Here is a 16570-nt window from a genome sequence, read left to right on the forward strand (position 1 = left end):
TGGCAGACTTCTGTGCTGAGCCATGTACTACTTTAGAATTCAAGGGAATACAAATTAGTCTTTCAAAGTCAAGTGTTTCAAAATAAAACTCTGGAACTTCACAACTATAAATAAAAGGAAGATCTACTGCATTATTTTGATCAGTCCTTGTCTAATACCAATCCATTTAACATCTCCACATTTTGGCCTTACACAAATCATGATTTCTCACCCCACCACTGACTACTGAAAAACCAGAGCAGTTCCCCCAATTTGTATGCGTTAGTACTACCTGTGATGACAGCAAATTTCTGAAAGCATAGAAAGTACCCAGGATAAAGACTGTACAGCATGTCTCTCTGAAGGGCCCCTCTATTTTTGCATGTGTGAAACTTTTCTGCTAAGGCTCCAATCACCTAATTAAGCTCTATCAGCAATGCATTCCCCTGGAGGCACGTGATACTGTCACTGGAGTGATCCCACAGTATTTACAAAACAACACAGTTTTCTCTTCAAACCAGTGGCTTGAAGAGCACCCCAAAATCCCCCTTCTTAAACATTAGAGAGCTGAGTCTCTCAGGTGGCTGTGTATACTGTCTTATATTATGCACAAACATCAATATTGTTGGTGGTCTCCCTGTATTGGTGATGTCTTTTCCATGCAGAAGAGGAAGTAAGTGGCATTCAGCAAATCAACGAAACCACTGCTAGTCGGCTGAGAGTAAACTATGAAGCCAGTGTTTCTCAGATGTGTTTCATTCAGCTGCTTGTTTTAGCAAGCTCTGCTGTCTGCTGTGAAAAGAAAAACTACACCATCCCTCAGTTTTGAATGTGACTATAATTAGCAAAATATAGAACATAAATATGTAAGGAATTGCCAGGCTTCTCAGTAGTTCCTGCAAAGAAGACAGTCTGTGCTCTGAACTCTGGACTTGAACAAGTTCTATCTTTCCCCTTATAAGAAGTTCCATATCAAGAGGCACTCCAGCACCTGGCAGAGAGAGGCCAGAGGGACAGCACTGGTGAAGGCAGAGGCAGAAGTGTCACTCAGGACTTCAATCTGCTGTCACTAAATTTCCTGACCCATTCCGTGACTGGGTCCACATTTCCCTTGTTCAGCCATTTACCACTAATGAAACAAGAGAAACACTTCTTGTTGACTTTGATATCCCTTGCAAATCCCATCTCCAGCTGAGCTTTGAATTTCCAAGCACTGTCCCTGCATGCCTGGGCAATGTCTATAAATTCCTCCTTTCTAGCGAACTCACACTTCTGCCTCTGATATACTTTGTTTTTTGCACTGGAGCCCAGCCAAAAGGTCCTTGATAAGCCAAGCCAGGCTCCTCGTATGTCTGCTTGTTTCCCTAAGTGTTGAGGAGTCCTATTCTTGTCCTTGAAAGATATTGACCTCAAAGACCTGTCAGCTTTCCTGAGTTCCTTTGCCTTTAAAAGCTGCCCCCCCATGGGACCCCACCTAATAGTTTTTGAAACCTCACAAACTGAAATCTGCTCTCCTGAAGTCCAGGGTCTGTACTCTGCCACTCTCTTTCCCCACTCGTATCAGGACTTTGAGCTTCAATCTGGTCTTCCATATTAATGGATAAAAGACCCAGCTACACTTCACCCATTTGGTCCATTGTTAATCAGCAAGTTACTTCCAACATCCTCAAGAAATCCTGACTCCTTGTATCCTACTATTTTGCAATTCCAACAGACAACAGGAAGTCCCCCATGTGAACCAACATCAACAATTCATGAACTTCCTCAAGTTTTTTGAAGAAGGCTTCCTATATTTCCACACTGGTAGCCTGTAAGATTCTCACCATCACGAAGCAACCCTTCAAGTCCTCTCTTCCGATCCTGACCCCCAAACTCCCAAGCACACCATCACCCACTCACCCCATAGAAGAGCTCCATACCCATAAAGAGCTCCTTCACAAAGACAGCAACTTCCACTCCTTATCTTCCCTGCAGGCCCTTCCTCAAGAGCTTGTATCCATCCATCCATCCATCAATCACAGCATTCCAACTGTGTGAAGTGTTAACACCAAGGCTGCTACTGCTATGATGTTGTAACTTGTGACTGAATGTAGCACTTGACTTCCTCCTGCATGTTTTCCAGAATGCATGTATTTCTATAAATACACTTAAGGTATGTATACAATATATATAAGGGTGTCTCTTCATCCTGTTTTACATTCCTGAGGTTTCTCTTATTCCCTTTGCCCTGCATCCTTTGCTTTCCACCCCTGTTCACTGCTACCTAACTGAACTATTGGTCATAATCCCCCTCCACTGTCACCCCTCATTTCCAGCTCTCAGTAGGATGATAAGCCAGTCAGCAGATATCTTGCCCTGCTTTGTCATGCTACTGAACTTTCTATTTACATTCTTAAAAATATAAACCATACAAGAACTTAAAATATCTGGCTGATAGAGCTGCTGTGAAGTTTAGCATTCCTTTTAGCTAATCCAATAGACAAAGGATTGGATGATTCAGAAGGAAGGATGTTAGAGGACAATGGATTTTCTTTCTATGGACAATTGATTCAAATATAGTTTAGGTAACTGCAGTGACTGAAAAATTACCAAATCACAAACGACAGAGCTACCTACCTCTGTGAAATTATTCTGCAGTCCAAATTTATCAGGGAAACAACAGCAGCAAGTTAATTGCTGATGCCCTGAAGCAGAAAAGAGAGGGATGCAAAAACTAGACTGGCCAGGAGAAGGAACTAGTTCCAATATTTAGAAGCAGGCACAGGTACAGTAGTTACTATTCAAGTAAATATGATTTACCGTACAGTTCCACCAGTCTAATAGCATGAATCAGCCAAAGCTGCCTCCCACTCCTGGTAGTGTACTCACATCCCCTCTCTCATGCCGACAACAGCATCTACACCATTTTAGAAAGTTTACCTTGCAGGATATTAACTCTACGGGTAATTAGGGTGGGAGAGAAGGTGTAGGAGCTTGAGGTCAGGAATAAAAGGCTGGTATGAGACTGTCCCTCCCAGGCACAGCTACTGCAATGCCACATGTGCCATTCATGGTTTCAACACCCACGGGAATTCAGTCTCTAGGGCTATCAACTCATAGCGAGTTTGCTTAGAAACTCAGGAATGAACAGAAACTAAAGCTGGACAAGGATGTGCAACTGTAATTCTGTAGGTGCGAAGCCTGTTTCCTACTGTTCACACTTCTATACAGAGAAAAGAGTTTAAACCATTAATTAAATGATTGTATCCAAAGTGGATAAAATACAAAAGGATTGCTAAGTAGCTGTTTGGCTGGTATACCCCATTACTAAATTTTTAACGTTTTTGTACATTTTATATTCCTAATGTAACCTTTTTATTATCACTTTCCTTGTACCTCTTAATATTCCCTTTTCATATTTATAATTTTTGTATTTATATAGACACATCAAAATAAAAGATACTAGAGCTTATTCAATGGTATTTTATATGCATAGAGGAAACACAAGAAACTCTTAGTACTTTCACTGATCCTTTTAAATAATAGCTAGCTTTTTAAATAATAACTGGAAAAAACCAAACTGCTGGTATTTTGATAAAACAAAGGATATCACATGTTAATCACTCAAAATGAATACTAAAAGTATAACAGAATAGTTTTCTTTTTTCCACAAGTAAAATAATTAGAAACTTTATGGAATATCTACCAGTAAATATCTATGCCTAGTTTATGCCTAGTTTCCAGATCGTTGCACATTTTGATATTTTGAAGTTTTACCACAAAAACTTATGTACTATATTGCACTCAAAGTATTTGTAGATTTTTACTGCAGTAATTCAAACCTTTTAATGACAAGGAAACTCATTCTATAAATTAATTGATTTTGCAATAGAGCATTTATGATATTCTCACTCTTTTCCCCACCACCATCATAGAAACAACTCTGGAGTGTCCTCAATAGAGTAGTAAACATCAAAATAAACAACAAATTCTTTGTTAAAGAGTTCTCAGGTTCCCAAAGTCATAAAACTTTCCCTTACTTTAAGAAGAACCATGTCAAAATCCAAGTTCTAAAATGGGTACCACAGAACACAAACAGCCTAAATACTGGTGTTCCACCTTTCCCTATAGCTCTTCAGAGAAGAGATCTGCAGACAATTATAAAGTAAGTTCCTGGGAGAGAACAGTCGCCATTATCATCAAGTCACTTTACTGCTGACAATCACAGACTACTACTTAGAGCTGAAGAACACACTAAGCACCCAAACTTCAGGGCTCAATGGACAGAGAAGTCAATCCCCCTCAGGTAACAGCCTCAATTAATGGCATCTTTTGTCCCAGGTAGACTCACACGCCAAGACATGAGCTACCCTTTGGGCTCAAGGCTCCCTAAAGATGGAGGCTGTGGAAGTGGCCAGCTCTCTGCAGGTGTATTAGGGTGACACCTCAATAGCAAGCACAAGGAGCAAGCCCAGGCATTGCCCCTGCCCAGGCTCCAGTTTGTCTGTCAGTGCCAGGCTGCTCACCGCAGCCACGGGACCCTGCCCTTTCCCCAGCTGCTTCAGGCAAGAACTGATCCCCTCCCCGAGGGGTGAGTTTGCATCACATCAGCTTCTCGAATCAGCTCTCCCTGGGGCTGGAATGCCAGAGCAAGAGAGATAGCAAGAAAAGGTAGGTTCCTCTTGTTCAGTCAATGTGTTTGTCTAAGCTGGTATTGAGAAATGGAAACGGGAAGGAGCCTCTTTCCTTGACTGGTATCTTGCTACAATCACTAAGTCTGATAGCATGGTGCTTAGCGTATTTAGGTTTAAACAGGTCTATGTTTGCCTGCAGATAAAGGAACCTGCAACACAGCTGTTATCAACCTTCTGCATAATAAAATCATCCTAGAATATCAAACTACTGCACCACAGTACTTAGACATAATACTGACTTTTACCTAAGAAAGTGCCGGTGCCTTTCCCCTTCTCTTGATCATTGACACAGGAATATTCTCTATAAAAGGTTGAATTTTATTGCTTCATGCACTATACTCATTTAATGAAGGACTAAATGTTCTTAATTTCTGTTCCTGACATAGTAAAAGAATATCTTCAAGAGAAAATCAGAATATAGCTGACAGCAACCGCTCAGGCTTCGCGATGTCCACTGAGAAGTTTCTCTGATGCCTGATGCTCTACTGACCGCAGAAGTTGTTTCGACACTAGCCCTGTGTTCAGCTCAGTACACGACCAGCAATCCATGGAGGAGCCAGAGGTCCTCCTTGGAGTGCTGTGGGATGCTGCTGTGTTCGAGGAACATGAGCAGTAGCTGAGCTGATGTAGGTGTCTCTATACCTGGATTAGGCTGTCTCTGATGTTACCACGATTACTAAACAAAGAATGGCTTTTGCCAGCCACTGCTACAGGGACTGGGCACACAAGAGCACACAGAGTACAGTGTGTAGTAGGAGGACTGACCAATGGGCTTTGTACAGCACAAAGGTCAAGAGGATAATGATATGAGGATTTTGATATGGATGGTGGCTACCACGGAAGCACACAAGGAAGTATGAGCCATGGGAAAGAGACCTGAAGTCCTGATACTTATAAGGGCCTTATTCTGAGTCTGAATTAAACGCAAGTCCACAGAAAAAAACATCTTGCCATTTAAAGGTAGATAAACAAGCACTGCAATCCTTCAAATACGGCCATGAAGATAACCCTGCTCTATGAGAAGTGGCAAAGAAAATAGTATGCAAAATGTGCACTTTCATTTCATTACACAAAAGACACCTTGAAAATCTGTCTCTAATAGATCTATCTATCTGGGAGACAATGAAATGCTGTTTCTACCAGCCCACAGAAGAGCTGAACTTGAGAGATCACAAGTGACCCATCTACCTGTGCCATTTAGATTCTTCCACGCAATCCCTTTCCCCAATAAATTTAATTGCTGATCTGATCTAGAAACCACAAAAGATGGAATTTATTATAGACTTTTTTGCAGTTTATAAAGATGGTACTCCAGTTTCTTGTAGCTTGATTTAAAAATTTCTACTCAAGATTTTTTTTTTAAACAATTGGAAATTAAATTCAGAATAAAACTATCAGATTCATTCAAAAAAGTAAAAAAAAATTTAAGGAAAGATCAGGTTTCAAATCCTTAACATCTGTATTCATATGTTAGGCTTTGAATAAATTAGAAGTATTTATTTACAAAACTGCATTTCATAATATTTCCATAACTAAACTGAGGAAAAGACTCTTAATCCTCCTACTTTTGGTGAGTTCTATTTTACTCTATTTATTTTATTAACTTCGGTGGGCCAAATGGGTACCACTCACCTTAAGCAAACATAGTCATTTTAGCAGTACTTTCAAAAAGTAATGCAAATGATCAACGCAGTTGTTGAATAATGCAGCATTGATCAAAAATACTTGAATATTTAAGAAAACATCAGAACACAAATGAGATTGGAAAAAAAAATTAGTTGATTATTCTTATTTTCCAACTAGAGAATCCTTGTTCTGATCCCATCTCCAACAAGTTACAGGAATATTTTTCAGACAGCATGATGTGCCCAGTATCTCATTGACACATGCAGAGCAAAGGAGTATTTTGAGGTTTCTCAGTTTGATGGTATGATTTGAAGGCCAGACTGTGACTTGGCTTTTTTGTCCCTTAGGAAAAAGAGCGCACACTCACTGAGAACACTCATTGACTGTATCATTCTGACTACAATAGTTAAAATGAACCAAATCCATTGCCCTTAAATTACCTGACCCCTTAGCTGGGTGATGAAAATAAAAATGCAAGCAGCATGCTAGGTGAACACCTTGACAAGTGCTGTGTGACACTGAACTGAAATCCTGCCCGGCGTGTCAAGAATGCTAGATAGGAAAATCAGAGAAAATTGGCATCCCAAGAGGAAAAACTGAGTACATTTCATGGTATGGGCAATGGATATGGTTGGCACTCTGTTAGAAAACATTAATGTTCTGTTTAAGCCAAAACACAAATGAGTGGAAAGGCCTGGTTTTCATGAGACTATAAAGCTGCTCTTTTCAAGTGCCAGTTCGCAGAAACGTATATGGACAGCACCTCTGCACTATTACTGTTTGAACAAAATATATACTGTAGGAACCGAAGTTATTTTTGTTTTTAAACTGTATGATAGACCTCTTGCTGCTTTGTAAATGCCCCAGCATAACTTACAGCCTACTTCTGCTCTTGGGTATGCAGGCACAGCACCTATTTTCTGGAAAACATATTCCCGTGCATGCATGTGCAGGCTTCCCAGCAGTTTCTCAAGCAAGGGAAGTGTTTTCCTCTGCTCCACCCATCACATAACAGAGCTGAAGAAAGCCCTAGGTTTTTTGAACTCCCTACTGTCTTCTTATCAAACTGTTTGTTTTTCAGCCAGAAAGGGTATGTTCAGATTTATGAATATACCCTTTTAGACTGAAAGCAAAAAAAACCCCCAAGTGTAAGGAAACATGGGTTAATTTACTAAATTTCCTCTTACTGTTTCTTCACCTGCATTAGGAGGTGTGTTTATCCACTAAAAGAATGTCAGAAATATCAATTATTCATAAATTATTTCCATTTCCATAGAACAGAATTTAGGGACTTGTAATTTCAGACTAGAATTATCTTTCTTATTTTCAAATACTTTCAATACACTTCAACATAGAGGAAAAAGAGAAAAAAACTTAAAATATTACATTTAATTCCATAATGCAGTAATTTTTTTCATTCTTAAGTGCTAGATTTACTTTGTATTCAAGTTAGAGTAGGCTACTGCAAAAATAATGCGACAACTGATTAGATTTTTGCACCATAAACTGACTTGTTTTTCTTCTGTCATAAACTGTGACTGGCTTGTTATAAAATGTGTTGTCACAATACACACTTATGTTCTCAGAATTTGATTAATGTTAGTCCAAGGAGGTAACTAAATAAAAATTTTCTTCTAGTCCTTGTGGGATCACTGATTTGAATGAATATGAACTAAATATTTTGGAAGGGGGGCAGATAAACAATGTTGTTTAGGCAGTAGCATTATTCCCTGGTGGCTTCACACTTGTGGTAGAAAAACAGTATCAAACAAGCACTCCAGTGTTACTGAGGTTACAAATGACCTGGAAAAATACAGTTTCTATGGATATCGTTTAATGAAGACAAGTCTTACATGTGACATACCTAATACAGTGTTATTTTTATTTTTTTGCATGTATAAAGGTACTCTCATTGTATTGAGCAGATTTTGTAATATTTTTATACCACAGAATTTAAAATTACTAGTCTTTTATGCAAAAATTATAAATTATAGATAGTGGGATGATCAGAACCTTATTAAATATGTAGCCAAGTTGGATTTTTCCAGAGACATTTTTAAAAACAGTTAAATATGGAGATTTAGCACTGTTAATACAACATTCTACAGAAAAGGAATATACTGTGCATGCATTTTAAATAGCAATTTCTGCCAGAGTTATCTCATGGCCTTACCTAATCTGAATATATTTGCAAGAACTAATTTTTACTCAGACATCTTCATTACATAATATTGTTAAAAAATCTGAAGACTGATTGATTTAAACAGCAATAGAAATCAGGAGCAGCAATACTGAAAAGACCAAGGAAGACTAAAATGCTATTTGTTTACATTCTGCAAAACCCAGCCTGAATCAGATAAACAGATGGATTCTTTCTGGAGGGAAATATTGCATAAGATTCTGAAATGAAGCATAGAGGGTGGGAAGTGCAGCTACAAGCAACTGATGTTTTGCTTTTCATCACATTAAAATGACTTTCAGACCTGAAGTAGAATAATTACAATTTTGTCCTCGGTGCACAATTAACAAAAAATAACTTCTGAGCTATGCCACACCCTTGTGATTAAACAGCATTTTCAAAAATATTTAGATAAAGTCTGAACAAATCAAACAAACATGTAGACAGGAAACGCTGTTTGGAATGCACTCTCTGCAATGTACTATTAGAGCCAGAAAGCAGGCTAACTTCAGAATTCAATCAAGCAAAATCTAGTACAATCTCATTACAGCCTTTGCAGTTAATGAAACCTATTTAAATCTCTGACATTTTGATTTTTAGAACTGACAAAAGCAAAAATTATTTGGTTTACATAACACAAACATATAGAAAGATAAGATTTTATCCTTTAGGTTATCCTAGCTATTTACCAAGCAATTCATAATATGAAAAGATTACTCTTCTACTACTCACTATTGCTCCAGGATTTCAGTAAATATTTGATACTGATTTCAAAGAAGCCAGAATCCTGCTGGCTAGCCATGTCTGCTGCATACAAAGAGGCTTCTGTAATTCTGAGCAGCTGAAGTGGCAGGTACTATGTATGTAGATGTGACTGTCACCAGTCAGTGATGTAAACGAGGGGTCAGAGGAGGAAATGAAGTCTCCGCAGATCCACTTCTTCCGTTCATGGTAGGTAAGCTCATTAAAAAAAATAAAAATCTCAACAACAGCAACAACAAAAACACACCACGAGATTTTTGTCCTTTGCTCTTCCTTCGGGGCTCGTCCTTAATTATATCTGAAGTGTATTTTATTCCCTCACCCCCTCAGTATGTATTTTCATTTATTCCATTCCACAATTGGGCAAATTTCTTCTGGTTGGTTAAGGGATAAGCAGTACCACAGCACTTGTTCCATAAGAACAGTTAGAGTATCTTCCCGAAGGGTGTCTGAGCTGTGCTTTTAATAACATGCAGTCTTGCCTGTCAGAAGCTTTTTTCCCATCAGAAGCTGTCAGCCCGAGCGTAGGCACCTCCTCTTGCAAACCGAGTATCAACTTGAAGCCCCACTGACACCGTCTCTTCTGCAGCTGGAGGAATCTCACACGTACTGTTTAGCTTTAGTGAAAAAAAAAAGCACCCTCTAATGAATATCCTCTGCATGCTCTGGTCAGCTGCTCTCCTTCCGCCTGTTCCCAAGAAGAGCACACTGAACTATACACAACTGCATCATGCTGCGGTAAAGCAGAGCTGCACCCATATATCTGATTGCAGTGACGCTGGGGAAAAAAAAAGGCTCTCCCTCAGCCCAGTTGCACAACAGAAGCACTTCCAGAGCACTAAACCCACGGCATTCGGACTGGCTGCTTCTGCTTCTCTTTCACTGCTACAGAAAAACGTGCTGTCATTTTCTTCTTGGCACTTTTTTTTTTTTCCTTCCCTTAACAAAGATGAGAGACAGCAGGCTGAATTCGTAACAGCAAATAACCCAGAGAGCTTACTGCTTGGTATTCACCTCTGGAAGAGTAACAGAAAATTCTCAGTTTGATATAATTTTTATCTTGAAATAATAGTTTCTAAAAAGGAACTGAATTCACGTAAGAAAACGAGGCAGAAGCAATTCACTGCTTGTTAATTACTCTGTATTATCAACAAAATACTTAATTGCTAGGTACAATTTCCATATTCCTAAGATTTTATTTCATATAATCATACTACATCACTATGCATATTTTAATGGTACCGAAGAAAAAGAAAAAGAATCAGTTTCCAAAATATTTTTTGTTTCATATGTTCTTGGTATCATCCTTCCAGATATTATTTCCTGGGAATAACAGTACTCTTTTCACACTTAGTGGAATAAATTTCCTGCAGCATTTCATAATTATAGTATCTGAGCCAAAAAAAGAGCTTGTCTGCTGCTGATTCTTCTAAAAACTTTGTCAGCAATTATATTTGCACATTATTTTTAGTTTCAGTATGTGGAATATTTGGTTTGGATTGGAAACTGAGGAACACAAGGGTCATTGAGATCAAGCTCCCGCAGTTCTCACTGAAAATATGCTAAATGTCTTCTGTAAACATACCTCATCTAGAGATAAGGTTTTGTGACCTCACTAATGGAAAGCTGTTGTGGAAACTCGCTTTTTAAACCTTCTTGACTCAAAATCTGTTTACTCCCTTTCACGAACACGGACTACCAGAAATGTTCAGAGTATTTTAGGTTTGACCTCACCAACTACACCCATGAGAGTTGCTCACCTCTTCCTCCCTAATTATCATCCTATTGCTAGCTCTCTGGGCCCCCAATTCATGTTCTGAGACCTCACTGTCCCGTCTGTTCCCCCACTCACCCCAATGACAACCTCTCCTCATTGTACCATCTTGTTTTAACTGGCATACTCCAGCTTTTTATAATTAAAGTTAAATTTAATACCAAATAAGGCAAATCCCAAGGTCTAGGACTGATGACTTCCTACCATCCCACTAATCGATTTTTCAGCAGAGACAACGCCAGGTAGGTTTGGAAGTCCTTATTCACCCTCAAAAATGTTGCATTAATTCCTGTGTTCAAGGACTTAAGTATTAATTTTTCCCATGGTGCTACATTGAGTGCTTTTATGAAGATGACTAATATATTAATTTTATCATAATTCTCTTGTTGAAAATAAAAATATAAAGTAATTTGCATATAGCTGTATTTCCTAAATCTTTATTGGATTTTATCCAGTTTTCAGTTAAATGCACACCTTTAAATACAATCTCCTGCCAGAGTTTGTTTCAAAGTCTTGAGTGACAAGCAGCCTCTCTGTTGATACAGATCATCTTCCCCCTATAAATTGTTACTCCATCTCTCAACCTCATGGGATACTGGACTTTTTAAAATCAATGTTCTTGTTTCAAAGTTGTAAAAGGAGTAAGGATGTTTAACCATTTGCTTTTAATTCCTTCCCCTATTCTTATTCAGCTGAACTCTTGATAGTGCTCACTTTAAATTGACACTCTCTAACCTCCAAGCCACAGCTGGATTAACAGTGCAATGGGGATTCTTCCAATAAGTCTTCAGTCCTTTTCCATAAGAATGTTGGAGCATTCACTGAAATGGCTGGGATATCAGTTTAAAATAAACAAAAGAAAGGATTCCTTTTTTTCAGACAGTGGTGAGCTTCTGGAACTTGTTGCTGCTGGAGAGCGTGGAGGTAGACAGCATTAGCAGCTTCAAAATGGTGATAATAAATACAAATTTAGATCTCTAAAGGATGCTGAAACGTCCCTCTAACATCCCTAATATTGCAATAACTTGCTGGGGCATATGAGAGGGATGGGCTGCAGAGAGTGGTTACACCTGTGTGTGCTCTTCCCAAACAGTGCCCTCTACTGCTGCTGCTGGGAGGACACCAGCTGAGGTGGGTGACCAGCGGGCCTCCACGGGATGCTCCTGAAGGTCTCACATCTCCCTCACAGGCAGAATGAAAAGTTCAAGGGTTTGTTGGTTGGTTTTGATACTTTCAAGTTAAAGAAATTTCAGACATCCCTCACAGGCGAGTACCTGTTTTCTTAACTCTCATTAACCAGTTCCTTTTATTTCTCAAGACTGTCTTTTCAAAACTGCAGATCTATCCTTGCTTATCCTGACTCAGCTTGTGTGAACGGGATCCAGTAATGTTCTTGTCATTTGTCCTTGGTCTTCACCAGTTATCAGATCTAACCAGCACAATCTTTTCTTGACTTTGTGATCATTTGGTGAAGAAATAAATGGGCTATCACATCCAAGGATATCTGGATTTGACTACCATAAGTAGAGTTTGTGTAAGGGATGTTAAAGTATCCCCTAATGCCTACTTGCACCTCCCTGCAGAATAACAATAAAATGGCTAGAGCTACATTCAGCCATCTGTCTAGGAGTAGCAGATCCCCTAACACCATTTTTACTGACTTTTTTCAAAGTGATTTGGAACCAAAATTTCATCTATAGTAGGTCTTTTTTTAAACATTGCATCACAACACAGAATCTCACTGCTTTCACCTTTTAGTATATGCTTCAGAATTTAACAGTTTCTTTAAAATTAAAAGTATAACCCATTAAAATCTTAATATCTTCTATCATTAATCTTAAATTATTTTTAAAAAATTTAAACGCTAAATAAAATTTAAATATTTCCCTGTCTAAATTTGCTCAAATAAAACATTCTCGAGATATCATGGTTTCACTCACATTTTGGAAACACTCCTAAACAGGAATAACACACTGAAATGGCAGAAACAGCAGCATTTTAATCTAGTGTTCTGAACTTATTTTCGGAGGCTCACAAGACTAAGAAGTTTTGAATATATACAGCATCTACTTCCGTTCTTGCTGACTATATGATATTTACAATTTAATTACATATTCCAGGCTGTGAAAGATAGACCAGCATAAGCATACAAAACCTGTCAGTGAACATAAGCTGTCTGATGATGGATATTGCAGACTTACATACTTACAAATACAGTGGGCTTCTCTTTTGTGATATTAATACATGGGAGCTGACAAAAAAAAAAAAAAAAAGTAACTTTTTTTTCCACAGTAAGAAACCAATGATCCAAAATGGAAGGCTTTTCATAGGTCTACCATGATGAAGCACCTGCTGAATACCATGCTAATATAAGAATTGTTTAAATTACAAATATTTGTGTGTAACTCGCACTACACATTTGTGAAATGTAGTGCACCTTCTCTTCTCTCATCTGCCTTCTGAGATCAAAGGTATCCTGGTAGATATGTGTCCAGGAGCCTTGCATAAGTGGCTTATACCCTCTTCTATCTAAACAAAGTCTGAGCTGTGGAATTTCCATGCCCCAACTTTGGAAAAAAGAAGGTGGGAGATGCTGTTCATCAGCATGGTCAGAACTGTTCTCATGAGCAGAGCGTTGCATGAACAGCGATTTTAATCACAAAACATCTGAGAAATGAACTTCAAAACTTTCACTCAGTAAAGGAAAAAGAATAACAAAAACACATACTGCTGGAGGTATTCACAATATCTGTCTTGAGGCATCTAGCTGAGATGTCTACACTGGGAGGTGAGTGCCTTCAGCATGACACAATAGTTCCAAAGAGTTCTGGTACAGAGCACAATTATTTGTCCAAAGCAGCCTGTTTCTCCTCACTATATACACACGATGCTTAGAGTAACTACTTTTGTCAATTGGGTATTTAGATTTTTAATATTTAGCAGCATAGGTAGCAATTTTGTTTAGAGTTTTAATGTGTACGATTTACAACAGCCATACAGGCAGTTTAGTCCTCTATGTTCTGAGCAATGCTTGCAGGAATCCTTAAAAAAGCACATGGAGATTTGAATATAGCACAGTCTTGCACAATCTTCCAGGGCTCATTTTAGTTTGGTATGAAAGGACCTATTTGTATTTTGCAATCTTAACTCTTCAGAATCTGAGGCTAAATGCAAAGAGTAGCTGAAAGTGTCTAATGGATGACAACAGTAAAAAAGCAAGTATAAACACTGGATTCAAATTTTGTCCTCTAAGCAGTGATGTGGACACAGATCTCAAAGCCAAAAGTAGCTTTGCTGAAGTACTGAAAGTTTAACATGTTTTATTATTATTATTTTCTATGCCTTCATATAGCTCTTCCTCCTTAACTTGGGTCAAATGCTATGTCCTTTTGGTCAAATAATGTTGTTATGTTGAATTATTCCCATGTGTCTGATTTCTATGGAATCAGCTTGGAACTTATACTGGTACAGTTTCTATAAAAGTTTAGCTGTCTGGAGTTTTTCACCCCAGGAGTAAGTAAAGACAGCTTATTAAGGTCTTTTGATACAAATTTTGATACAATCTAGTCCTCTTGGGCAAAATAAAGCAACCCTACTAAGAATGATTCCCAGGTCTATTTGATACCAGAGCAGAACACACCTAAGAGGAAAAGAAAAAGGACCTATGATATTGTCATTATCCCAGAAGAGATTGCATCGTGCTCATGATTTCACATTCCCTTCTCTGGGAACCTCTTTCTGCTCTGCTCTTGATAGACTGTGCTGGCTTTCAGATGGATACTGGTCATAGTTGAACACTATTCAGGTGCCTAAATATAGGTGTCTAGAGTGATTATAGATACCCTAAGGTATGTGAGTTATTCGCAGAGACTGGTAGATATGACATAAGACATACATTAGATCCACAGCCTTCTGAAGCATTTGGAGGCTTTGTTTTATACACTTATGTTTAGGTACCTGATTGTCTCCCTATGGTTTCAGAAGGAAAAAACAAATCCACGTGTAAGCCAGCAAAACAAACAAAAAAAAAAGAAGAATATTTTAACTTTTAAATAGAAAAACCCACAGTATTTATATGTAGTGAGTTTATATTCTTCAACTTGGCATTTGTTGAGTTTATGTGCTTATTTCCCTACATTAGAATATTTTAAAGTGGGTTTTTAGCTTTGCTTGTTATAGTTTGCCTAACACAAAACAATTCTAGCTAAGTATTAGCAAAGTAGCTTGTACACATGCATTACTAATATCCTCTGTTAAAATGAAGATCAAAATTGTGATCTATATCAATTGAATTCTATGTACTATAATGTCCCATGATTTACAAGGTAAAATAAACACCGTTCTAGGTCCAAATTAAAAGTACAGAGTGACAGAAAACACTGCAGAAAATAAGATTTCATTAGGCAAACCTGATTTCATGTGCTAAGTTCTAAATAAAGAAACAGAAATCCTTCTTCGTTTATGTCTCACTAGTTTTGCTGCACCATTTTGTTTTCCCTCCTGTTTGTAAAGTGACTGTTCAGCTATTGCCACCTAGTGATGAGAAGCAAAACAGGCAGAAGCAGGAGAACCGTAAATAATGCCCAGGGAACGCATGTTTACATTGTAAACTGTGTCAAAATGGAAGATAGCAGCATGGAAATTAAGAGCATGTCTGTATTTCCAGAGCAAGGATATCAGGCAATTTGGGTACAGTCATATAAAATATTAAAATAGAAGCCTATTAAATGGAATCAAATAGAGTAAAATTAACCTATTTTCATAAATACATGATAGATTCATGCATCACCCAACTTTCATCATCCGCTTGTTCAGTGAATTCATTACAGTAATTAAGTAGGTTGTAAGGGGTTCGTGCCTTATCTGTAAGTAATAAATAATAACTAGGCATTTTTCAGAGGATTAATTGGTTAATGTTGGAATTATGCCTTCAAGATTCAAAATACTATTATCCTTCCGTTGAGGAGCTGTCAAACTGACATATCCTCTTAGGACTCTGACATTCACCTCTGAGTTTCTCCCTAACTGAACAGTGCCTGGAAGCATCAGCCAGCCAGGAACAAAATTTGTTTGCCCGGACCTACCACACATATGCTAAAAATATACCATCCTATAAGCCAATATGAAATCTGCACCACTACCACTGGGACATGGACTCAGGCAACAGTGACGCAAGAAATACTGCTGTGCAAGTCAAAATGCAGCCTATGTCCCACAAGCACAGCCCACAGGCATCAGCAGGGGTGAAGAATAACTTGACAGTATTTTCTTTCTGCTCTTTGCCATAATTTCCACGGACCATCCCTAAACAAGCTGTTTTCCATTACTGGTATCCTATAAACTTCTTTCTTTCTTTCTCAGTTTTGTAACAAACCCTTATCCATATTTTAGAAACAAGGTTACACAGCATACTCCCCACACATCCCAGCACGATGTGTCAGAACTTCCTCATTGCAGGAAATTTCCAAACAGCCCTTGATTGTGACTCTAATTCTGGGTGCTTTTTCAGAGACAAGATGTAGTAACTTGTGAACCCTACCCACCTTTCGCTAATTTACTCCTAAGAGATTGGTACCA

General features: G+C 38.3%; 1 protein-coding gene across 8 annotated transcripts in view; it reads right to left on the reverse strand.

Annotated features, from left to right (window-relative positions):
* FRY (FRY microtubule binding protein) overlaps positions 1-16570 on the reverse strand; it is a 235081-nt gene that overhangs the window by 155484 nt on the left and 63027 nt on the right. For 3 of the 8 annotated variants that reach the window (XM_027898292.1, XM_027898288.1, XM_027898287.1), the window contains exon 1: positions 9190-9995. The exons of 3 other annotated variants lie outside the window; for them this stretch is intronic. In XM_027898292.1, coding sequence (XP_027754093.1) covers positions 9190-9259 — 70 coding nt within the window. In that variant the 5' untranslated portion in view covers positions 9260-9995. Of the gene's footprint in view, positions 1-9189; positions 9996-16570 lie in introns of those variants that run through there. 2 more of the 8 variants (XM_027898291.1, XM_027898286.1) reach the window with 1 other exon arrangement.

The sequence above is a fragment of the Empidonax traillii genome, unplaced genomic scaffold (genome assembly GCF_003031625.1).
Source record: "Empidonax traillii isolate 1590-97213 ecotype Southwest subspecies unplaced genomic scaffold, ASM303162v1 scaffold589:size398478, whole genome shotgun sequence".
Taxonomy (NCBI): Eukaryota; Metazoa; Chordata; class Aves; order Passeriformes; family Tyrannidae; genus Empidonax; species Empidonax traillii.